This window comes from Passer domesticus, chromosome 3 (genome assembly GCF_036417665.1).
Source record: "Passer domesticus isolate bPasDom1 chromosome 3, bPasDom1.hap1, whole genome shotgun sequence".
Lineage (NCBI taxonomy): Eukaryota > Metazoa > Chordata > Aves > Passeriformes > Passeridae > Passer > Passer domesticus.
This window is the reverse complement of record NC_087476.1, coordinates 3,587,677-3,611,589: the sequence shown is the minus strand read 5'-3', so window position 1 is coordinate 3,611,589 and position 23,913 is coordinate 3,587,677. Positions and strand designations below refer to the sequence as shown.

At 48.4% G+C, this 23,913-nt stretch overlaps 1 protein-coding gene and 1 long non-coding RNA gene across 2 annotated transcripts; one reads left to right on the top strand and one right to left on the bottom strand.

Moving 5' to 3' along the window:
- Positions 1 to 356: 356 nt before the first annotated feature.
- Positions 357 to 20,471, bottom strand: MTMR9 (myotubularin related protein 9). Its single transcript, XM_064411577.1, has 10 exons — positions 19,860 to 20,471; positions 17,702 to 17,810; positions 17,257 to 17,382; positions 12,247 to 12,420; positions 10,424 to 10,641; positions 9,346 to 9,507; positions 7,493 to 7,634; positions 6,126 to 6,346; positions 4,545 to 4,696; positions 357 to 4,093 (listed from the first exon to the last, which is right to left on the bottom strand). The coding sequence occupies exons 1-10, from the start codon at positions 20,042 to 20,044 to the stop codon at positions 3,927 to 3,929; spliced, it is 1,656 nt and encodes a 551-aa protein (XP_064267647.1). The 5' UTR covers positions 20,045 to 20,471; the 3' UTR covers positions 357 to 3,926.
- Positions 4,638 to 9,476, top strand: LOC135295822 (uncharacterized). Its single transcript, XR_010357896.1, has 3 exons — positions 4,638 to 4,730; positions 5,573 to 5,757; positions 8,221 to 9,476. It is a non-coding gene; the product is annotated as an uncharacterized LOC135295822 (long non-coding RNA).
- Positions 20,472 to 23,913: the final 3,442 nt, after the last annotated feature.

Genomic DNA, 23,913 nt, shown 5'->3' with positions numbered 1-23,913 from the left:
CTCCAAACCCCTCTCCCTGTGAGCACCCTTCTTCCTTTAGAGAGATCAATACCAGGATAAAAAGATCAATACTAGTATAAAACCTTGGCTAATCAAACTGGTGATCCAGCACATGTAGAGATGCTGTCCAAGGCCCAAAGCCACTGGAGCAGAGCTCTGCAAGCCCCTCACAGCCTCAGGGTCTCACTCGTCTCCTTTCATCCCCCTTCTACCACCACAGGGCCTGTTCAGCTGTAAATAAAACATAATCTTGCTGAAAAGAGCTAAAATTTCAAGCAAAAGCTTAATCCAAGTCACACTCACCCACATCCCCCCTGTGGGAAGCAAAGGACACAGTAATAAAGAAGATTCACCAGTGTAATTAAAGAATTTTTTAGTCTTTAGGGTTTTAATTTAAACAGACACATCTACTATGCTCTCAACGTATCTACAGCAAAGTTTACAGCCACTTTGTATCTGTTTTGTTCCCCCCAAATGGCTGAACCTTGAGCCATTATCTTCTTTTTCCTCAGATTTGTTACTTTGTCGTTGTTGCAATAAATTCCACGCTGCAGCAGCTGGGATTCTGTACACAGACAGCAAATACCTAACACCCGCACACAACTCCCAGCCCTGGCATTTCAAATTGTACAAGAAAAAATAAAAATAAAAAAAAAATCAAGACTGATGCAGCAGCCAAGTCCAAATAGCAGTTCCAGATGCTGGGCCAGCAGTGCACTCATCACTTGAACAGGCAGTAGTGAACAGACACAGCTCACGTCACACAGTGCAGCTGTGACAATACACAGGCAGTGCTGGGAGAAACCTCACCCCCCACATAACCACAGCACTGCCCAAGGCTTTAGCAAAGCACACATGAGACACCAAAAATGCTGTACAGTGCAATTTTAAATTAGATCCTATGCAACAGGGACAATAGTGCACGTCAAAACCAGCGCCACATTCAAGACTTAATCGATACAATCAAAATATTGAAGGTACGTATTTCAGATTTCCCTTATGAAAACTGTGCAAGTTAGTTCCTTTTCCCTTCTTTTTTGGTAAATGGCAGAGTGTGCTCCCCAAATTTTGTGAACTGATCCCCAAAATTTGGAGATGGGGCTTTCCGTGTCCAGCTTGTTACACAAAGAGAGTGTGCAAAAGAGCAGGAGCGCGGTGGCAGCGAGGGCGTAAGGCAGTGGCACAGGGAGGAGCCAGAGCTGGGCACTGCCCCAGCTCAGGAATTCACTGGGAATCTGCAAACTGGGGGGACACGGGGCAGGGATCCCCCTCTGAGGGAGGAAACCCATCTCTGGTATTAAATATGTGATTTGATAGGGGAGGCAAGCAGCAAAGCAGAGAATGGGAGAGAGCTGCTGTGAATCCGGAGCCTGGGAGGCACTGGAAGGGAAAAGCTCAAAGGGAATGTGGCAGCAGCGTGGCAGGACAGCTCTGGGAAGTGTCCTGTCCCAGGAGAACCTGCACCACCACACATCTTGGCCCCACTGCATCTCCTACAGCCCTCCCAGACAAGGCAGGGACAAGGTGCTGCTCAGAAGGACACCAGCACTGCCCCAAGGATTCATTCCCAGGCACATTCCCAGGATCCACGTTCCCAAGGCACACACAGTGCTTGGGTGTGCTTTCAGCACAAGTGGAGGCTGAAATTGATGCCAGCTCAGAGGGAATGTGCTGCCTTTTGTTGGCTGTCACAGCTGGTTTCCCAATTTCCTCGGATGCCTGCAGTTTGCAGGAGAGGCTGGAGCAGCCAGGCAATTAGATCCAAAAAAACCCTCTCTGCTTCTCTATTATTTAGCTCAATCTATAATTACTGTGTTAGGGAATTGCATAACCTTTAGGAGTGTTTTATGTATAGTCTATTACAGGGAAAATAGTGCCTTCTGAATCCTTCCCATCTGGCTGGGGATAATGGATTTCAGATGGAGAAATTGTGAATGGGGTCGGGAACACCACCCAGGCAGGTGCAGATCCCAAAGACATCATTTCAACGGGTGTACAATCATTTTAAGGGCTTATGTGAGCAACATACCCAGAGGAATCACCAGGTTTGGAGGAGGGGACAGCCCAATTCTGCCTCCCCTGTCATGTAGAACAGATCCCCAGCCACCCTGAGCAGCGTTCCCCGTGTCAGGCTGGATTTAGGGAACAAAGCTCCAAATCTAAAAAGAAATTGGCATTGCAAGCAGGGGAAATCACTCCTCTGCCTTAAGTGAGCAATGTTTTAAAAGGGATCGTGTTATTTTTTAAGCCAGAGGATTTCAGGGCTACGTTTAGCCTAGGCAAGAAGGAAATAATTAAGGAAATAAGGACTGAACAAAAGGCATTAAGGTAGCACTTGACCATTATCACATAATTTTATATAATTTCCTTGGTTATAGAATTTCTTAGACTGTATTTAGTGGCTACATGATTTTTGCAGGTTCCTGCCCAGCTACTTCTACAATTACAGATCCTGCATTTTCACATATATCTATGTGAAGTGGCTTTTAAATAAAGGCAGCTTCATTCCATAAACTTGGAAGCTCAGCAGTTTCCAGAGGCATCCCACCACTGACCTACTGCAGCTCTGTTCATTCCAGCAGAACCAGGCTAACAGGAAGCTCTTTTCTGGATAATCCCAGTCACATGTGCTGCTGTTAATTCAACTCTTCCCAGTCCTGTGCAGCTACCCATGGAATCAAGCTGAAAAAATGCCTCAGGGAGTATTTCAGACCTACCCCTACCTGTCTTTTTAAAGGAGGAAAAAAAAATCACAAGAGAACTCTGATTTTATAAAAAGCAGATTGAAGCCACGGAAATGGAAAGAGCAGCTACAAAAGACAAAGTTAAATGGGAAAAAGCTTATTCCTAAAGTCTTTAAGCAGTTTTAGCAGCTACAAATCATCTAAACTCTTAGTATTTTTTTGTAGTGTGATGGCCCCTTTATCTGCAGCAGATCTGTGAGGTCACCTGAACTTCCAGCTTCTGCTTTTGAGGTTTCACAAGATGGGCATAAGAGCACAAGAAGGAAAAGCATATCAGGTGCAACAGAAGTGTTCTGTTGAGTTGTAAATGAAGTGTTGCTCTTGCACCCCAGCAATGCTGTGAACCTGGCCAGGTGTCCAAACCCAGCCAGGGGGGTTGGAATTTCCAAGAAGGCAGCTTGGCTGTGGTTTAAAGGACAGCTCTGAGCCCTGTTCTGCAAGTGGACACCCCCACCAACTACTAAACCTTTTTGTTTTCCAGGTAGAATAAAAAAAAAAGTTTGTTCTTCCTTAGGAGATCATTGTCCACGAGGGACAATTCCACCTGAAGGTCATGGCTTAAACATTAGCAGCAGAATCCCTCCTTCAATTCTGTATTGCACTGAAATGTCTTGCTCTGGTTTGGTATTTAACTTCCTGCTCCTGAGCCAATGCTGAACACAGAAACCCAAGTGTGAGATGTGAAGGCTACTGAGAGTATTGTGTAGACTGGCAGAAGGTGTAATTTGATTTTAACAACTTCTAGATTTCCTAGGAAATTAAAGCACTAAGCTGCCTTACCTACTCTTGGAGAGAAAAGGTGCTTCCAGACAAAATGCCTTTACCTATCTATACAGAACCGTGTATTTCAATCCTGTGAGTGTTCAACAAAACCAGAAAAAGTCTAAAATAAAGTGGAGACATCCTGTCTCTTGGCCCATCCTGATCATCCACACAGTTGGAGGTAAAGAGTTCCAGCTTCTGCTGACACTGTACCCAATTCTGAGACAGAACAGCTGCCAAGAGGGGACACTGTGCCCAGCTGTGTCTTCTGTAAACAAAACAAAAACCCCTCCCCAAAAAGCAGGGAGGTTGATGGAGTGAGGGGTTCAGCAGTGGGAGGGTCAGCTGCACCCAAGGGCTCAGCAGAACATGCACTTTCCATGTTTCCTCCTCCATGTAAAGGGGAAAGCAAAGCCCAGCTCAGGGCTCCTCCTCCGGCAGCTGCACATCCGTCGCCATCTGCATCAGCTGCCGCCTCAGCGCGTTCACCTTGGCCTGCAGCACCTTGTTGTACTTGATAATGTTGACCCTTTCCTTCTCGGCTTCCTCCAGGAATCTGGAAGGTCTGTTCCACCGGAGGAAGACACCTGGAAGCCCAGAGACACCCAGGTCACAAGGAGCTCTTGAAACAAGGGGGAGTTCATGAAGGTTGTTCACATTCCGGCAGCTCTCAAGTAAGGTGCACACAGTTCACATTTTCTTCCCTTTCCCTCCCTCCCTATAAGGCTTCCCCCCTCCTCTCCAAGCTCACCATCCTATTAAACAAAGTTAATAAAAGAAAATGAAAAATGAGGGGGGTTCATTCCTTTTTTCCTCCTACACTCATCTGACCCATCCATTTTCAGTCTCCACCCTGCCATGACAGCCTGCAGAGTTCAGTACCATGAACTCTTCAGCAGCCATGGGATGGGGGAAGTTTCTGCAGCAGGGAACCCACTGCAAATGGATTCTCCAGAATAGTCAGCAATGAAATCTGACCAAAAAAAAAAAACCACGAAAGAGATATTGTCTGTAACAGGGAAAGCAAAGCTGTCTCACCTTCCCAGAGCTGCAGGCTCTGTGGTGCCACGGAAGGCCAGATGACAAGGCTGTTGGCCTCATAAAGAGGGTTCTGGAACCTGCTCAGCTCATCAGACCTGTTCACCCAGGACCAGAGGGACATGGTCTTCTGAGGCAGCTTCAGTTTAGCCCTAAGAAATCCACAGGAACAAATCAGTTTGATCTGTAAGGCTCTTGTTAGAACCACACAGACAAGGCCACAAGATTTTCCATGTGCTACTCCCCCAAATAATTCAAGTTAATCCCTCACCATCATGGCACAGGGTGTAAACCTAAAGCAATTTACTCAGCATGGCAGATTACAAATGGTTCTGAGTAAAAGATGAGGAAATAACACTTGTAAGATGGCTGTCTGCTGTTCAGGTGAAGAATCAGTCACCTCCCCACTGTGGTTTGAGTGCAGGGTTTGGAAAGGGATCAGGCTCCTGTGTTAAGGTGGAGCTGGAAGATGGGGCAGGGCTGCATCAGGGAAGGATGGAAATGGAACTCTGGAGCACAGAAAAGCAGTTTCACTGCTGGAATGGGCACATCTGACAGGTCCCTCTGGTGGCAGGAAGGAACTGAGCACACAGAGCAAGCAGTGCTGTTTTCCTGGGCAACCCCACCTCCAGCAGTTACAGGGATCCCTATGCCTCGGATTCCAGCAAATCTCATTCTGCCTGCACTGGCAAATTGGACTGCCAGCCAGGCAGGAGATTCACCACTCCCGTGAATGCTTCAGACAGCACAAGCTTAACATCAGACTTCAACCCCTGCCTGTGCGCCCAGGCTGACGTGCTCAGATGTGACAGGCAGGTTATTACACATAACATTCAATACTCCTCCAAATTTCACCTCACTGGTTTCAAGTCTAACTTGGTTTTGCAGATGACTGGTTCAGCAGCCCTGTAGAAGGCAGCAGAGTCTCTTCTAAGCCCAGATTACTTTAAGGACAGAGAGGTTTACAGGAAATTTCGAATTGCCTTCCTTCTCTGGAGTATCACTTCTGTTTTTCCCTTCCTGTCCAGTCCAGCAGGAGACCCTCAGCCATGGCCTCACTGGAGTCAAGAGTCCTGAGGGCAGAATTTCCAAGGTCCAAACAGGAATCCAAACCTCCCTGGCAGCTGTGAGCAGCTCCAGTCCTTCACCCTCTTTCTACTCCCAGGGGGATCTCAGGACTACCAGGCTACAGAGTCACATTCCTCCCTCACAGGTGAGGGACAGAATTGTCAGCTGTGGCCTTTGCCTGCCTCAGCCTCCTCCTCCAGGCCTGCATGGACAAGTCTGCTTCCCACAGCTGTGACTCACACCAAACTCCAGCTGGTTATTCTTTCATGGAAGAGTTTCTGTATGGGAAACTAAATAAACTGGTGATGGGTGGAGATTTTTGGCCAGGTTGGATGGGATTTGGAGCAGCCTGGGATACTGGAAGCTATGGCAAGTGGAAGCCCATGGCAAGGGGTTGGAACAAGATAATCTTTAAGGTTTCTTCCAACCCAAACCATTCCATGACTCTGGGACCTTCTTTTAGTGAAATTCAGCCCAATATTTCAAGGATTCAAGCCAAGCATCCTTACCAACCTTTCATTTTCATTGTTCCCCAGGAAAGTCCCAAACTGGGAAGCGTAGGCATGCTCAAAGAGCAGGATGAGGAAGTGCTCGTTGAACTCGAAGGAGCAGGGGAACTGCCGATGGATCTGCCACACACATTCCAAAAAGAGCAGGAACACCGGGGCCTCCCACTTCTGTTTGCTGTTGGAATAGGCTGACTGGGCACAGCGCTGCTGGAAAGGGTGGCCAGCCTGCAGGGAACCAGGGACAGCATCACACACCAGGGAATGGGATGTCAGGACATGTGGAAAAAACACTCCAGAGAGAGTTCTGTCCATGCAACTGCTCAGGCAGCCAGGACCAAGCTGTTAGAAACCATCATCCCTCTGCTGCTGGGGCACCTCAAATCTGGGATTCAGTTTTGGGCTCCTCCTGATAAAAAAGACACTGAGGGGCTGGAGAGTGTCCAGAGAAGAGAATGGAGCTGGGGAAGGGGCTGGAGCACCAGGAAGGGCTGAGGGAGCTGGGAAAGGGGCTCAGCCTGGAGAAAAGGAGGCTCAGGGGGGACCTTGTGGCTCTGCACAAGTCTCTGACAGGAAGGTACAGCCAGGGGGGTCGGGCTCTGCTCCCAGGGAACAGGGACAGGATGAGAGGAAATGGCCTCAAGCTGTGCCAGGGGAGGTTTAGATGGATATTAGGGACAATTTCTTCATGGAAAGGGTTGTCCAACCCTGGCACAGACTGCCCAGGGCAAACCTGGAGTTCCCATCCGTGGAGGGATTAAAAAGCCAGAGATGTGGCACTTGGGGACACAGACGAGTGGTGGCCTTGGCAGTGCTGGGAGACAGTTGGACTTGACAATCTTAAAGGTATTTTCCAAACTAAATGGTTCTGTGATTCTATGATTGATTTCCCTGCCTTTCTCAGGCTGTGTTTGATCAGAGAATGTGAGCAGGAACAAGCTGGGGTGGGTGCACTGGAGGACCAGAGGTACAAAGAGCACAGCTCAGGTTTTGTGGTTTGGTCTGAACAGTTTTCTGTAATGAGATGGAAGAGGTGCAACCTGCTCCAGTGGAAGTGTCCCTGCCCATGGCAGGAGGTTGTGATGAGAGGAGCTTTAAGGTCCCTTCCAACCCAAACCATTCTTGATAAGAGATGTTCACCCTGAGCACACAGAACAGGCAGTTCCCCAAAATCAAAAACCTGCCATGAGAGGCAGAGGCCCCAGGAGTGCCAGAGGGACAAATGACTCAGGTAATGATGCTGCTTTTTAGGACAAAGGACACTCACACTCAGCAGGGCTGCAACAAGGCCCAGCCTGCTGGCTGCCTCTCAGGCTGTTTCCCAACCCAGTGTCTCTGGAACTGGTTGTTGTTCTGTCCAGGGGTGTTCCTCACCTGCAGCCACTCCCTCACTATAAGAGCCTCGAAGCCACGGATGGTCCTGCACCTTGGATCCAGGATGATCTGTGCCAGGGAAGTGACCTGGAGTGTGGAGTCAGTTCCTTCACTGCCATGGACTAACACTGAAGCACATTCCCTGGGAAAGGAAAAGGTGGGGAGGGGTAAGAGTATGAACGAGCAGAACCCATCCCAGTGGGTGCCATTACACCCCAATGGACACCAGTGTTGAGGTTTTGCTGGCTCTTTACCACCACTGCAGCCCCATCCCACATGGATCTCACCTGGATCCTCATCCACAGTGACCTGAGCTCTGCATCACTAAATGACATCATCCATGTCTTGCTGAGCAGTCTGGAACTCCAGATCCTTTCCCACACTGACAGAAGGTGCACAGTGAGATCTCCCTTGTGGTTCTCACTCTTTGGGATTAGCATCCCTTTGAGTTACAGCTTGCAAGTGCAACTCATCCCATTCCACCCCTGCCACGGGCAGGGTCACCCTCCACTATCCCAGGCTGCTCCAAGCCCCATCCAACCTGGCCTTGGACATTTCCAGGGATCTAGGGGCAGCCACAGCTTCTCTGGGCAACCTGTGCCAAGGCCTCACCACTGCTATTATACAGAGTTTCTCCCTAATATTTAATCTAAACCTTCCTTCTCTACTAATGTTCACCTTTCTCTACATTCATTTTCTAACACTGTTTTCCCCTTTTTTTTTTGCAGGCCTTTAAGATGTTGGAAGATCTGTCCCAGCCATTCCCTCCCCATGGAACATAAAATAGAATTCTCCTTGTCAGCCCAGCTCTGACCTCCAGGTTCTGAGTGAGGCAGGTCAGGCACCTGGAACTGACTTGCCATGGCTCCACATGGTAAACACAAAAAGCAAAGCTGAGGTTAAAAATTATGAAATCAACCACTGTCCCAACAAGCCAGAAGGGTTTCATCACTGATCTTCCCCATTACATGCTTGCAGGAAAGAATTTCAGATAAAACTATTGATCCAGAGCAATCCTTTCCTGGCACAGCCAGTAATGAAACCAGCACTGTCAGAGCTTTTAAAAAGCACAGAGCTCCCATTTTAATGCAGCAGTGCTGTTTCACCACTGAGCCTGCATTTCAGCTGCTTGTGTGCCTGCAGAACACAATCCCCAGCTCCTATGAAAAGCCAGGTATTCCCTAAATTTTGGGATGGGCTTTTCCCACGCAGAGCCACAGATAAAACCAATTTAGATTCCTGAATCTGTCCTTACAAACCCTGGTAGCTAACAGCAAGCATGGGCTCTGCAGCCAGAGGTGTGAGCATGAGTCAGCTGAGTCAGCAGCATTTATGAAATAAATGTCAGGTTAAAAGAGGTCACAAGCACTTAGAAGGGATGAGTAGGATTGCCTGGATAGGGCTGTGGGGATAAAAATATAAGAGGGGAAAAGCACTGGACCAATTCCTGGGGAAAACAAGGAGATGACATTGTTTTAACCTCTGGAAATGAGGTGTGGTATTGGAAATTTGCAGCTGGAAAGAAAAAAAAATTGCTAAAAAAAGGAAAAGACATCTCTGAGTCCCCTTTTCCATGGGGACCCATTTTTACCCAATAAAACTCTCTAAATTAGCTTGGCTGCAACAGACACAGGAATATACCTTCAACACATGATCCAAAAACCTTTTCTTAGCCCAGATTTCCTCCCTCCTCCTGATTTATTGGAGGAACATTCCTCTACCATGAAGAAACAGAGTCTTCCATGGGCACAAGTGAGGCAGACCATGGTGGGCAGTTATTGATACTGCCAGAGGTATTTAGTGAGCAATCTGTAACCAGTGAATGAGCAACCCAAGATTTTCTGCAGATTTACCTGTCAATGCACTGAGCAGCCAGACAAGCTGCAGTCAGCAGCTCCTTGATGTGAGTGAGCCAGTTGGAAGCTTCCAGTTTACTGAGCCAGCGGTCCATGTTGTGTGACTGGTCATTGCAAGCCTCCACCAGCTTGATGAAGCTCTCCTGCAGGATATGAAACCTTTGGGAAAAGGAAAACGTTGTTGAAAGCACAAGCAGTAACACAGAAGTGAGGACATGGATTATTTAGTCTTTGCATATTGTGTTTATTCATTCCTCTCTCTCTGATGCTGTAAATAATCAGCAACAAATGTAAATTCACATAAAATCTTTGGAAGCAAAACCAAACACTTCAAGTATTTGCCAGGAAATTCCTTATTTAACTGCTCAAGAGCTGGCCTACAGCTCCAGTAATATTACCTCATGTCTGTGTAGAAGGATTCCCCAAAATTAAGGCTTTAAGAGAAGCTGAACAATGCCAGACTAAAAGTCTGTTTATTTAGCAACTTTTCTCCAAATGACTGAACAATAGTAGATATCCAGAGAAAAGCACTGGATCACAGAATCATGGAATGGTTTGGTTTGGAAGAAAAATTAAAGCTCGTCTTAATCCAACCCCTCACCATGGGCAGGGACACCTTTCACCATTCCAGGCTGCTCCAAGCTCTGTCCAACCTGGCCTTGGATACTTCCAAGGATAGGGCAGCCACAGCTTTTCTGGACAAATCCTCTGGATAAGAGGAGTGTGACAGCCACAGAACAAACCCTCCCATACAGAAGTTTTCTGGCAAGGTACCTGCTCCTTCCTGTGCCAAAGGGAACACAGGAAGGCTGGAGTGTGGCTGAAGATGGTCAGGAAAAGAAACAGCACAGGGAGATGCCTGATGGCTGAAACCTGCAGCAGGTTGCTCAGAGCAAGGAACCAAACCAAAAACCCCCTTATCATCCACATGTCCTGCATGACATGTGCCACAGAAGGAACACAACCCTGTTGCCAGGAACCAGGATACACAACTCTTCTTACAGGAGCAGTGAAGGTATCACCGCTCTGACAACCCGACACAGCCAAGCTCAGGGGAGAGCCCGACTTCACCCACCTCTCGATGTATTTGTGAATCCTCCTCCACTGGGGGTAGTGCACTTCTTGCTCAAAGCCCCCTCCCTTGGCCCTGGCCTGCTGGGCAACATTCAAGGGCCGGGTGTCGATGACGAAGCCGCGGCGGCCGGAGCGCAGCGTGGCGTTGATCAGCTTCTCGTCCTCCTTGCAGCGCCGCCCGTTGGTGCCTGTCAGGGGCTGGCTGCTCCTCATCATCACCTGGGGAGGCACAAAACCACGCATGAGGCACTGCAAGTGGACAGAGTTCTGACTGAAAGGCACCAATGAGCTCAAAGCCTTGCTCCGAATCCTTCGGTTGTTTCCAGTTTGATCCCTCTCAAGGATTGAACGCATTTAAAACTGATTTAGAAATCCTTGAATCCAGCAATCGTTTGGCTGGGCAAGTTTTAAATGCCAGGCATCATCTCAGAGGCTGTATCCCTTCAGTTATGCCTCAAGTATCATCTCTGTGAACTACTGAGCTGCCTTGCTGCTGATGGCTCCTTTACAAATCCTGGCAGTGTTAGAAATCCCTGGAAGTGTTCACAGCCAGGCCCTGAGCAGCCTGACCTGGTGAGAGGCATCCCTGCCCATGGCAGGGAGTTGGAACTAGATGGTCCCTAAGGATGCTTCTGACCAAAGCTATCCTGTGATTCTATGAAAGCAACTTTTTCAGGATTGTCATTCTCAACGTCTACTCCCAACTCTGTTCTTAAAACACTCAAATTGCTCATGTGTTAAAGGTGACATTTTTACCCCATGGATGGACTAACAAACCTCAAGTCCACAGACTGAAGAGCTGAGATTTCTCTTTAGCAAATGCCTTTCAATTCAGAATACCAAATCAGCAGCTCAAATCATAACAAAAATGTGAGGGTAACCAGTCAGCAATGCCAGGTACAGCTGAGAACTCAGAGGCAGGAGGGCAATGAGAGTGACAGCATTACTGTCACAACTGCAACATTCTGAGCCAAATACTGTTGTACTCCTCACATGAAACATGCACAACTTGGAGACATAACTGAGCAAAAATCTTCCTTCAGTGGTTTTCAGTTGAGCTGAGAAACAGCAAAAAGCACAACTGATGTGGAGTAGGTGGTTGGCTGCTTTTAAAGCAAAATCCCAAGGTATTCTGAGTCAGACTAGACAGCTTCAAATTGAAGGCTTACACATCTTGGCCACAGGAGGTGAGAAAGCATTAGAGCATTTGAGGAGACTGTATCAAATTTAAAAGCTGCAGGTTGGACATCCCAGCATCCTCAGAACTGGTTACATCAGCAAGAGACACAATTACCCAACACTTTCATACGGTGCATTTCTTAATTACAATGTATCAGTCACTCCATTAGATTCTGGCTTGTTAAAGCCTGGGCAAGATCAAGCATTTGCTACTCCTGAACGGAGTTACCCTGCCAGGCTCAGAGAACAGATTGTTCTGATCTTCCTTGCAGTCACACAGCAGAAGCAGCCTTGGCTCTGCTGTCACCACGGCTGTGACGAGGGCCCACCGCTCACAGACAGGACAATGTGGCTCCTGCCATCCTTTCCATGAGAACTCTTGGCAGACACAGCCAGCCAGGGTGCCAGCAGTGGCTTTACAAGGCTCATCTTGTTCTCACTGCTGTAAGTGAGCTGCTGCCATGCACATTCCCAACCAAGCAGATTAATGGCTATTTCCAGGATGGAGATCACCCATTCCATCACCCAGAACCAGCTTCACTGAGGAAGCCAGAAAATAAACCAGCAGCTCTGTTCATTCCAGAGCATGAAACCAACAGATTCCCACACTTCTTCAGGCACGAGCACCCCTCAAACCCAGCTCACCATCCCATTTTTCTTGTGGTAGTAGCTCAGCACTGGGAAGCGGCCGCCGTGGCGGAACAGGGCGACTTTGCGGAGCGCTTCGTCATCGATGCATTTGGGGACAATGACAACTGGAGGGTAGGAGGGACACACAGAGAATTCCTTGTTCACACAGCTGAGACGCCATTCATTGGTCTGTAAAACACCAGAACACAGCACTGGGTCAGACAAGACATCATATGGGAGAGGTAACAGGGAAGAAAGACTTCCATGCACAGGATAAAGCACACGCACAGAGTCGTGTTTGTGATCTGTTCCATTTGCACCACAAGTTGTCCCTTAAGTAATCATTTACAAGGCTGTTGAACCCTTAATTTTTCCAGCACATCCCTTGGTGCTCCCTGAAATCACCTCCTTGCAGTAGTTCCCAGAAGCTCGTTCCCCAGAGTGCAGATAAAACTTGGAAGCAATGGAAGAATGAACAGGTGCCTCTGGGTCTTGAGCAACAGTTCTCCCTTTGGTATATCACATCCTCCAACAGCACAAAATAAGCCTTTGTGGGCAGAAATAGGTGATTGTGGCTTTAAATTGTTTCACAGGCACAGCAGACAGCAAAGGGAGACCCCACAGAGAAATGTATTCCCGCAACAAGAGGGAAAAAAGTTCATTTAAATACAGGGAATATGGGCCCAACTCTCCATCTGTGCTGAAAGAAGAGTTCACAAGACAAAGGTGGCCAAGAAAGGCAAAGAACTTCCACCCACTCCAGATGCTGAAGCTGCTTTGAGGTTAAAATTTCAATTTCAACATCTCTAGCATGGTTATTTTCCGTGGTTTCAGCTACAGTTCTTCCTCCTAAAGCACCTTCTGGAAGGGGCCCAGCAGCCAAGCACTGAGGGCTCATCAGGAGTTCTGTGATGCTCCAGCTCCCACCAGCCCTGGGAAAGAAGTGCTGAGTGTGGCACCTCACAGGCACTTGGCATGAGAATTCCAGCTACCTGATACCCAGGGTCACCCACAGGCCTTGGCTCCAGCCCAGGGAAAAAGGTCAAAGAGGAGCTTCTGCAGCAGGGAGACCTGAGAGATCCATCAAACCTCTGCTCATCTCAGTTCAAGCAAAGTTTCAGGCAGACAGAAAGGCAGAGGGATAAGGCAGGCAGGACAAAGTGAGAGAAGAGCATAACAGCTAAATTAGGCTGTGACTAAACACACAGAATCCACAAAAATTCAGGTCTGTTAACTTAACATGAATTAACTGCACATCTCTGATCAGAATTCCCTTCTCCCAGATCCTTACTACCCCTTGCCACACACATCCTGATTGCTACCTGCTTATAAAAATCCACCTGACTGGCTCACTGGTCCAGTGGAAAACTGGGATCAATTCAGGAATGTCTTCTGGCAATGAAGCCTTTCCATCAGCTGCACAAGCTGATCTGACTCTATTTCAACAGAAGCAGCTCCAAGGCATGGGATGTGTGGCTTAGGAGACAGGAAAATTGTCCTTTTTGGTGGCAGCCTAAAAAAGATGCTGGGAAAAAAAATAAATATCAGCATCAAGAGCAGGAATTGCTGCCTGTTTGCAGCAGCCCAGCTGGGCAGTTTTTCAGCATCCCTGCTATAACCTTATTTCATTATTCATTAGCCTCAAAACAGCTCCTCTGAACAGCTCCATTTTATAAAAAGCAGAGCTTCTCACAGATGCAAAGTCAAATTGCCTCTGGCCATGTTGTGAGCAGAGATGAGAACTTCTGGGACACAGAAGCATGTGGCTGGTCACAGCTCCAGCTTTCAATGCACCTGCAATGGGATTTTTAACAGGGTTTTTGGGGTGTCTGTCGGGTGTGCAGTTTGATTACCATGAAAAAAATATGTATGTAACTGGAATATCAAACTGATAAAAACCTCACCATGACACAGGATGTGGAGAAAGCAAAACCAGAACTGTGGGGAACATGTGGGAGACTGGCTGTTCCTGTCACCACCAGTATGGAAAGGAATGGAGGAGCAGCACCTGATTTATCCCCCACTCTGGTAATTTAACCCTGCTCTCCTCCCCATTTACAGCAAAGATCCTGTTATGTCATCCTGCTGTAATTTCCACGACAAGGAGGAGGAGCCTGGCAGCACTTGGCACCATTTGTCTTCCCTCCAACAGCTCCTGCTGCAGAGATCCCATTAACCTCTGCACTGCCAGCTCCAGACTGCCCAAATCAGCTCCTTTAGCTTTGGCCTGGCTGGAATTTGGAAGCAAAAAGGGCCATCAGTAACTGGAAGCAGCACAGGAAGCAGAAGGACTGCAGGGAAAGGGATGAAGGGACACCTCACTAATTGTGCTGTGTGAAACTCAGGGAGTGCAAAGTGAACCCTTAATTTTCCCAGAAAGACATCTGAACTTTTAGGAATCAAGAAAAGTTAAAGGTAAAAGCAGCAAAGGGATGAGGGCTGAGCAGAAAGGAGAGAGAATTCCAGAGAAAAAAAGAAAGCAGCGATTTTTAAACCCAGTTCAGGGCCAACTCTTGGATTTCTACTGTTCTTGTCCTAATACTTGTTTACAGAGACATTGAATCCCAAATGTCCAAGCTGTCACTCCTCCTAAAACTGAAAACTGCCAGGAGAGGTTGTTTTCCACAAAACATTGAGAAACAAGTCAAGCTCTACCAAAAGGCCTTAAAAAAAAAGTCCAGAACCCAGCATGGATCTTGTGAGATCCTGCAAAGCAGCAAAGCCAGAGGCCATTCCCAAGGAACAAGCTCTTGTTCCTTGTGCATGGACAAGGAGCAGAAGTAAAGATTGATTGTCTGAAAAGAGCAAAATATGGTTCACAATTACCATTTAACCTGAGACCAAACCCAGAAAATTCTGATTTCTAAAAGGAGCTCTGATACAAAGATGAAGAACAACTGAGTTGTTCAGAACCCTGAGATCTTTCCTGCTAAAAAGGGAAAGAAAATAGAGAAAAAAGGGAAGGGAAAAGGAAAGAAAAGAGAGCAAAAGATAGGGAAAGAAAAAGGCGGGAAAGTAAAAAATAGAGAAAAGGGGGGAAAGAAAACAGGAAAGAAAAAGGAAGAAAAGGGGAAAAGAAAAAGGAAGAAAAGAGGTAAAGAAAAGGAGAGTGAAGTAAGTGATTTTCTTGGCAATAAAATACCTTTATGTTAATTATACTGGCAGTGCACAAACTTCTCAGGCCTCTTCACTTCATTTTACAAAACTAAATTTGGATGCAAAATTTTTGAATTTCCAGTTAATTTTCATGGTCCTGCAGTTCTGGAATTTGGCAGAAGAGAAACCTCTTGGCTCTCCTCTGACTGCTCAGAGAAAATATGAACCCCTGCACATACTCTGAATTCCATTCACCCCTCATTGTGCAGTGAAGAACACAAATTACATGTAATATTATCTAAATATTTAATATTTACATAACTTTTTTAAAAAAAGTATTAACTTTTACACTGCACTCTGCCATTAAAGAGTGTTGAAAACAACTCTCCTGTAGCAGATAAATGTGGAATTAATAAATTACTAGAGCTGTAGGGTGGGTGAAATAGTTTTGAACTTGTTATGCTACTGGGGAAGGTATAGATCCAGATGGATGATTTAGCAGAGGCAGGAACCTTTGGAATTCTACTCATCTGACTTCTGGGAGAAAGATTTAAATCAGCCATGTCCTTGTTCCAGCCTGTCACATAAAGCAGTGTCTTTACAGAACAAGAATTATTTGGTCAGCGAGACATTTATCTGTTGTTCAGGAGATGTAAATCATTGGAAGGTGGCTTCTGACACCATTTTGTTCAAAATGTGAAGTTTTGGGTTAAAAGCCAAGAATTAATTAATCAACAGCTGTCAGACACTGAGATTTTAAAGGAATGAATGACTGGCCTGGAAACGTGGTGCTAAAAAGTAATGAGGTTTTAAAATGTGATTCTTACACAGAGAATATGTTCAGAAAGCCAAGAGATTGACAAATGAAGATTTAAATCCCTGAAAATATAAGGGAAAAAAGCACATCAATGGATCCATGTGCTGGATATGATAACAGTTGGTCTGTCTTTGGATGGCAGAGGAAGATAAGATACATGAGAGTGCTTTAATTAGGAGACAAAAATAGCAAGGCCTCTGAACCCCTTTAATGTTCTTCAATTTTCTGGTGATTTCATCAACTGCATTTGATCAAGCTGATCACATTATTCAGTTGTTACTCATAGCCAGGAAGTGACACAGGCTGCAGACAAGCTGGGCTGCAGAGAGGAGAAAACAGTAAAAAAAAAATAAAAATCAATGTTCTTGGATGCTGCACTAATGGATGTGGGCTCAGAAACCTGAGCTGCTGGAGCAAGAGCACAGACTGGATGTGAAACAGAGACCTGGAACACAGAGATGCAAATCCCAGGAATTATTAAAACAGGTTCCTGCACTCAAGATAGCCCCCACTCCACCAAATTCAGCATCCTAAAAGGAAATTTGAGTAAGAGAAACAACAGGCAATGCCACAAGAACAATTCCTACCCAAAACAAAATCAATGTGCTCAGCAGCACCTGGGAAAAGAGAACTGGAACTTTCCTGCTTTTTGAACCTCCTGAATATTTCCCCAGCATCAATTAAAGGAAAAAGTGTTTCAAACTGAGCATCTTCATTGTCACCCTCCTAAAGAGGAATTTTTTTAAACCAGTGTCATTTCAATGAAGGGTTTGACAAAGATTAATCTCATTCTACTCCAGATTAAAATTAAGAATAACAAAGCCAGGACAATGGATTTCAATTTGTTCTTCCAATTAGAGAACCATCCCCAAAGGCCAAAAACACTTCCTACCTTTGTGATTTCCTGAAAAAGGCCTCAAACCTCCACTGGTACAAGGTGAAGGAGCAAACAAATGTCTGATGTCACAGAGGGAATATTTCAACAACACTCACTTCCCATCCAGGCACCAGATGGATTTTTAACCATCTGGGATTTCCAGTCCAGCCACTACTGGGTGAAACAGTTCACAGAACATCCAAGTACCTGGGAAAATCCCTCAAATCCCACTCACCACTGAGCTGAGGAGCTCAAACTCCTGTTCCAGCAGAAAGGAGGACCATCCATCCTCCACCACCTCGAACATGGGCCGGTAGAAGAAGGGATACATGAGGGTGATTGAGTCCAGGGTGGAAAGAGCCTGTGTGGACAAGAGAAATCAGGGAATCACAGGTGGGGCTTGGAAGGAACCTTAAAGCTCATCCCATTCCACCCCTGCCATGGGCAGGGACACCTTCCACTATCCCAGGCTGCTCCAAGCCCCATCCAGCCTGGCTCTGAACACTCCCAGGGATGGGGAGTCCAAAACCTCTGGGAAATACCCCACAACCCCATGTGAAACATTCCAGATTCTACTTTGCCTTTCAAAACATGAAAACCTAACTGGAAAAAAAAAATAGCTCTTAAGGCCGAGGTGAGCTCAAGAGCTGCAGGTTTTCTGGCTGATGGTGGCTGCTCACCTCGATGGAGCTGGCAATGTTCAGACATTCCTCCATCCCTGGGATGTCCAGCTGGATAATCCTCAGGTCCTTGCATTTTATGACAATGGTGCCCAAGGAGCCCACGAACCTACAGCAAGACAGGAAATAAGAGGATAAAAACATAAAAAACAGGATCCTCTAAGGCAGGAGCAGTGGCACAGCTCTTCCCACAATGGAAATCTCCACGAGTGGCAGTTTGTCTGCAGGGGCACCTTCCAAGAAAATAAAGAAACAAGCACAACTCGTTATTTGCTGTTTGCAAGTTTGGTTTTATTTTCATTTATTCCACCCTTCTGCTGTGTGGAGGTGTTACATGACAAACATCACACTGCTGGGAGGGTGGGGGTGCCCTGCACAGGGTGCCCAGAGGAGCTGTGGCTGCCCCTGGATCCCTGGAAGTGTCCAAGGCCAGGCTGAGGACTGAGCACGGGGAGAAATTCTCTGAGGCTTCCAGCCCTCTGCTCCTTTTCTCTCTCAGAAACACACAGGGAAATCAGGAACAAATTTAATCAGCAACAAACCTCATCAGCACCCAGCAACTCCCCCATCCCAGGCTCTGTGCTTTTTTTAATCACTGATTTCTTGCTGGCAGAAAGGAACTGTGCTCTACCAGACTTCCTTAAAGGGCTTTAGACACAGAGAAGGGATTTTGTAATTAATATAAAAATGAAATATTCTCATCAAGCTGGGAAAAGGACCAAGGTGAGGGAGCAGAAGACAATGACCAGGTGGGATGGGGCAGACACTCACTGAGGGGCAATGGTGCAGGTAAAGCAGAAATGAGGGGGAAAAGAGAAATCTCTGAATTCTCTGCAGCTAAAAGAGCATGGGCAAGAAAAAAATGGAGTTCTGCAGCTACAGCTGAGCTGCAGCACAAAAAGCACATTGCTAAAGGGTTATTGATTCCCATGAGCAGCTGGAAAATGAGGGATGCTGCTGCTGAGCAGCAGGAGAAGATCTGGGGCTGAGCGAGTCCAGAGCCCCATCCTGCCACCAGTTTTGGAGGGGGACACAAGGCAAACCCCTCCAGCAGTGCTCTGACATCCCTCTCTGTGCACAAGGCATCACTCATAGAGTGCTTCAAGGGTGCATGAACCCACTGAGCAGAAAGGGTTGAACTCAACAATTCTGACTCTCTACAGGATCAAAAAAACATCCTTGAGATGCAACATCAAACACGAATGTCCAAACAGAACATGGGAACCCTGCCCTGGGCCCTGAGAGAATCACTGGGGTTGGAAAGGGATCATTTTTGGGGATCACTGAGTCTCTGGGGATTTTTGGAAGGAATTTTGAATGAGTCAGAGACAGGACCTCTGGGCTGTTCTTGGTGATGTGATTTATTGTTCTTTATGAAGGGTGAGCCCAGCTCACATCTTTACTGCGTGGCTCAGAATAAGTTGGTTACAAGACCTTTAAAGGATTTATTGACCAACAAAACACTGCCAACAAGGATATTTATCCTTTTCACCCAATCCTTAAATTTTCATCTTATGGACTCATGCCACAGTGGAAGCTTTCTTAGCCAGTCATGTTCTGACACACAAACCTACAGCACTGCACTCTGAACTCCCAGTTCACCTCTGTAACTACTTTTATTTTTTTCTCTACCTCAAACTCTGAAACTCTAAACTTTCTTCTCCTTAGCTTAATGTGTCTGCTTTAAATCCAGATTCTTGCTTCCAGCAGCTAAGTTTGGGAGCCTTTCCCAAGGTCTCAGATCAAATCCTGGGTTTAATTTTAAGTTGGGCTTAAAATTAACCCAGGATTAAACCCAGCGGGCTGGGTTCAATTCCTGGGTTTAATTCTAAACTTTGGTTTACAGCCTCAAAGTTCTGAGAATTCCCTGCACTTCAGATTCCAGCAGAGCCCAACCTGTGACTGACCCCACCCTGGCACCGAGTGCCTCAGACACCCCCAGGCATGGGGACTCCAAACCTCCCCAAGGCTTTAAATCTCCCCTTCCTTGGAAAAATTCCTCCTGACCGCCCAACCCGAACCTCCCCCGACACAGCTTAGGGCAACGTCGGCGCTCAGAGCATCCCTCCTGCTCTCCACGCCGGGGTTTGGGACAGCAGAGGCGCCGGCCGGCCTTTCCCAAGCACGAGGGAGAAGGGGAGGGAGAAGGGGAGCTCACCTTTTGTCGATGGAGTCGATGTTGGAGTGCAGCAGCCACAGCTCCTCGGCGTTGTCCTGCCGCCGCGACGAGAAGATCAGGTGGTGGCCGGTCAGGCACAGCGTGCCCTCCACGGCCGCGTGGAACGGGCGGTGCAGCACCACGTTATCCGCCCGCGGCGTCTTGATCAGCTCGGCGAACTCCATGCTTGTGGGGCGGGGGGGACTCACCGGGAAAACTCACCGGGAAAACTCACCGGGAAAACCCACCGGGAAAATAACTCACCGGGGAAATTCACCGGGACAACGGGGCGCAGCCTCGGGAGCACCGGCCGGGAAAGCCGGGCAGGCCGTGTGCGGTGCCGCCCGGGCGGGCGGGGGCATCACCCGCGGTGGCGGCGGCGGCTCCTGAGGGCCGGCAGCGGGAGGGCCCCGCACAGGGCCCCGCAGGGCCGGGCCGGGGCTGTCGGGGCGGCGTCGCGGGCAGACCCTCGGCGGTGCTGGCTCGGGGAGGGTCCGGGCGCCGCGGGAGCCGCAGGAGCCCCGGGCCCCCGAGATTCCCGGGATTCCCGGGAGCCGCCGGCGGAGCGGGATGGGCCGGAAGCGCCGCCCGGGGAGACTCCCGGGTCACGTGACGGGCAGCCGGGCCAATCCGCGCTCGGGATCCTCAGGGAGGCGGAGAGGCGCGTAAAGGGTCCGGCGCGCGGCGCGGCCCCGCCACAAGCGTTCCGCGGGAATGGATGGTGATGGGCGGGGCAGGGGAGGAGCCAATGGGGAAAGGGGCGGGGCCAGGGGCGGGGCTTGGGATGGCGGGCGGGAATGGGAACGGGAATGGGAACGGGAACGGGAACGGGAACGGGAACGGGAACGGGAACGGGAACGGGAATGGGAAAGGGAACGGGAGTGGGAACGGGAACGGGAACGGGAATGGGAACGGGAACGGGAGTGGGAACGGGAGTGGGAAAGGGAACGGGAGTGGGAACGGGAATGGGAACGGGAACGGGAATGGGAACGGGAGTGGGAACGGGAATGGGAACGGGAACGGGAACGGGAACGGGAACGGGAATGGGAACGGGAGTGGGAACGGGAAGGGGAAAGTGTGAAAAACGCCAATCACTTGCTTTTGAAATTTTAAAAGTTTAACAGTAATAAAATGGTTATAAAAATGATAATATAATTAGAATAATAAAATTTGAACATTTGAGATTAGGACAATATGAGACAATAAAAACAAAGAGATATGGACGTCCACGTACCTTTTTCTGGGCAACACAAGCCTGAAAAAAGACCCCTGTTAACAGAGGATTAACCCTTAAAAACAATCGCCTGTTGCATATTCATACATCTCATACATGATGCATAAATTCCATTCAAACACAGGATTCTGTCTGGTCACTGTCAACTTCTTCCTCTTAATCCCCATGCCGTCTTCCTGTCTGAGCGAGGTGGGAAGAAGTTGGTTAGTTTTCTGCTGATAAGGGAGCAATAAATTCCCTTTTTCTGAAAGATTTAGGTGTCCTGCGGCCGCCATCTGGTGAGGGCCTCTCATTCCTTTCTAAAAGAAAACATTCCACATAATAGTTCCTTTTTTAACCACAAAAGCTACCTATTTGCTATGAAACTACATTTACCATAGTATTAAAATGTTAATACAGCACTGCTCAATACAACTTCATGTGTGTAGTAAATGTCTGTGTAGAGCCATATAATATGCACTTTTCACAAACGGGAACAGGCAGGGAATGGGAATGGAGCGGGGAATGTGAAGGGGAATGGGAATGGGAAGGGAGTGAGAATGGGAACGGGAACAGGCAAGGATTGGAAATGGGAACGGGAATGGAGAGGGAACAGGAATGGGAATGGGAGCGGGCAGGGATTGGAAATGGAGCAGGAATGGAGTGGGAATGGGAACGGGAATGGAGGGGGAATGGGAACAGAGAGGGAATGGAGCCGGCAGAGAGAAGGAATTGGGAGCAGGCAGGTATTGGGAATGGAACAGGAATGGGAGCGGGCAGGGATTGGGAATGGGGCGGGAATGGGAATGGGAATGGGAGCAGGCAGAGATCGGGAATGGAGCAGGAATGGGAACAGGCAGGGATTGGGAATGGAGCAGGAATGGAGTGGGGAATGGGAATGGGAATGGGAGCGGGCAGAGATTGGGAATGGAGGGCGAATGGGAGCAGAGAGGGAATGGATCGGGCAGGATTGGGAATGGAGCAGGAATGGGAATAGAAAGGGAATGGGAATAGGGAGGGAATGGATTGGGCAGGGAATGGGAATAGGGAGGGAATGGAGCCGGCAGAGAGAGAGAATGGAGCGGGGAGGGGTTGGGAATGGAGCCGGCAGGGATTGGGAACGGAGCAGGAACAGGCAGGGATTGGGAATGGAGCAGGAATAGGGGGCCAGGCCGGGCAGGGAGCAGGGCCGGGGTCCATCCCCTCCGAGGCCATCGGCAGCCGCAGTTTGGGTACAAACCCGCAGGAATTGGGCACACACGGCCAGGTCCCTGTGACCCCAGCCCAGCGCTGTCCCGCTCCTGCAAAAACTGGGGAAAAGGCCCAAAATTCAGCCTGGCCACAGCACAGGCGGTGTTTTCTGAAATCCTCCCCAGGTTCTTCTCCAGAGCTCCCCAGCTGTGGCAGCAGAGCCCTTCCTGCACTGGGTTTGTGTTTCCATCATGGAATTATGGAATGGTTTGGGTTGGAAGGGACTCTACGGATCATCCAGTGCCACCTCCTGCCATGGGCAAGAACAAATTCCACTGTCCCAGGCTGCTCCAAACCCCATCCAGCCTGGCCTTGGACACTTCCAGGGATCCAGGGGCAGCCACAGCTTCCCTGGGCAACCTGTGCCAGGGCCTCCCCACCCTCACAGGGAACAATTCCTTCCCAATATCCCATCCATCCCTGCCCTCTGGCTGTGGGAAGCCATTCCCTGTGTCCTGGCCCTCCATCCCTTGTCCCCAGTCCCCCTCCAGCTCTCCTGGAGCCCCTTTAGGCCCAGAAGCTGTGACACTGCCAACACCCCACAGCCAGCGGTGAGGCTGCAGGGTCAGGGGTGCATAAACTCAATTTCTTTTCCATGGTTTATTCCTGTAAGGTTCAGCCCTTTCAGGAAGAGCTTGGGCAGAGCTAACACCCAAACCTTAGCACCAAATTTATTAGCAGAGGTGTGAGCAGGAATATGGATCCCTGGAAGTGTCCAAGGCCAGGCTGGACGGGCCTTGGAGCAGCCTGGGATAGTGGGAGGTGTCCTTGCCCATGGCAGGGGGTGGAATGGGACAATTTTTAAGGTCCCTCCTAAATTATCCCATGATTCCAAACCAAATTCAGGGCTGGTGATGCTGAAATCCAGCATTCACCCTGAGAATATCTGTGAGAGAGAGAAGGGCTGGCCACAAACCAGGAAAAGTGAAGTTCTAGGGAGTGGGAAAAAGATGAAGGATGTCACTATAAGACATGAAAAAATGACTCGAACACTCTGCTGTTCTCAAGGTAAAAAGGGAAGTTTATTTGCTGACCCCAACATTTATAGATTTCTAAAAGTGACAGTGGATTGGAGGGTCAAAGTGCCACCTCTCCAATGACACTGGACAAACCAACAGTCCATCAAATTTCTCCTCCTCCATAAAAGAATGCAAAACAATAAGTTATTTACAGAAAGTGTGTGAGAAAGTTTGTTTCAAGAATGTAAACATCAGAAGGCTTAGAAAATCTTAGAAAGTCAGGGTGACAGAAGGACCATCCAGATTTTCAGAGAAAAAAAAAAAAATCCAGATTTTTCCTGAAGAGGGGCTCTGCTGTCTGCACTGGCCGCTGGGGCTGCTGGAAGAGAGGTGGGATCCAGGATGTGATCCAGATCCCAGAGATCTCACTCAACCATAGAGGCTCCATCTCCTCATCCTCCACCTGCTTTATCCCCGGCGAAGAGCAAAGCCAAAGGGAGGAAATCGGGTCAGCAGCCGCTGCTGGGGCTCCCTCTGGAGGGCACGGGTGGCTCCCGGTGCCATCCTGCCCGCCCTGCCCCAGCTCCAAGGCTGTCCAGGGATCAGCCTGGCTGGATGCCAGCAGAGGGTG

Coding starts and splice junctions, on each gene's coding strand:
- MTMR9 (XM_064411577.1), bottom strand. CDS start 20,044: ATGGAGTTCGCCGAGCTGATCAAGACGCCGCGGGCGGATAACGTGGTG. Junction 12,421..17,256: donor TTGAGCTCCTCAGCTCAGTG/GTGAGTGGGATT, acceptor GGTGTTTTACAG/ACCAATGAATGGCGTCTCAG. Junction 10,642..12,246: donor ACCACAAGAAAAATGGGATG/GTGAGCTGGGTT, acceptor GTGCCTCCCCAG/GTGATGATGAGGAGCAGCCA.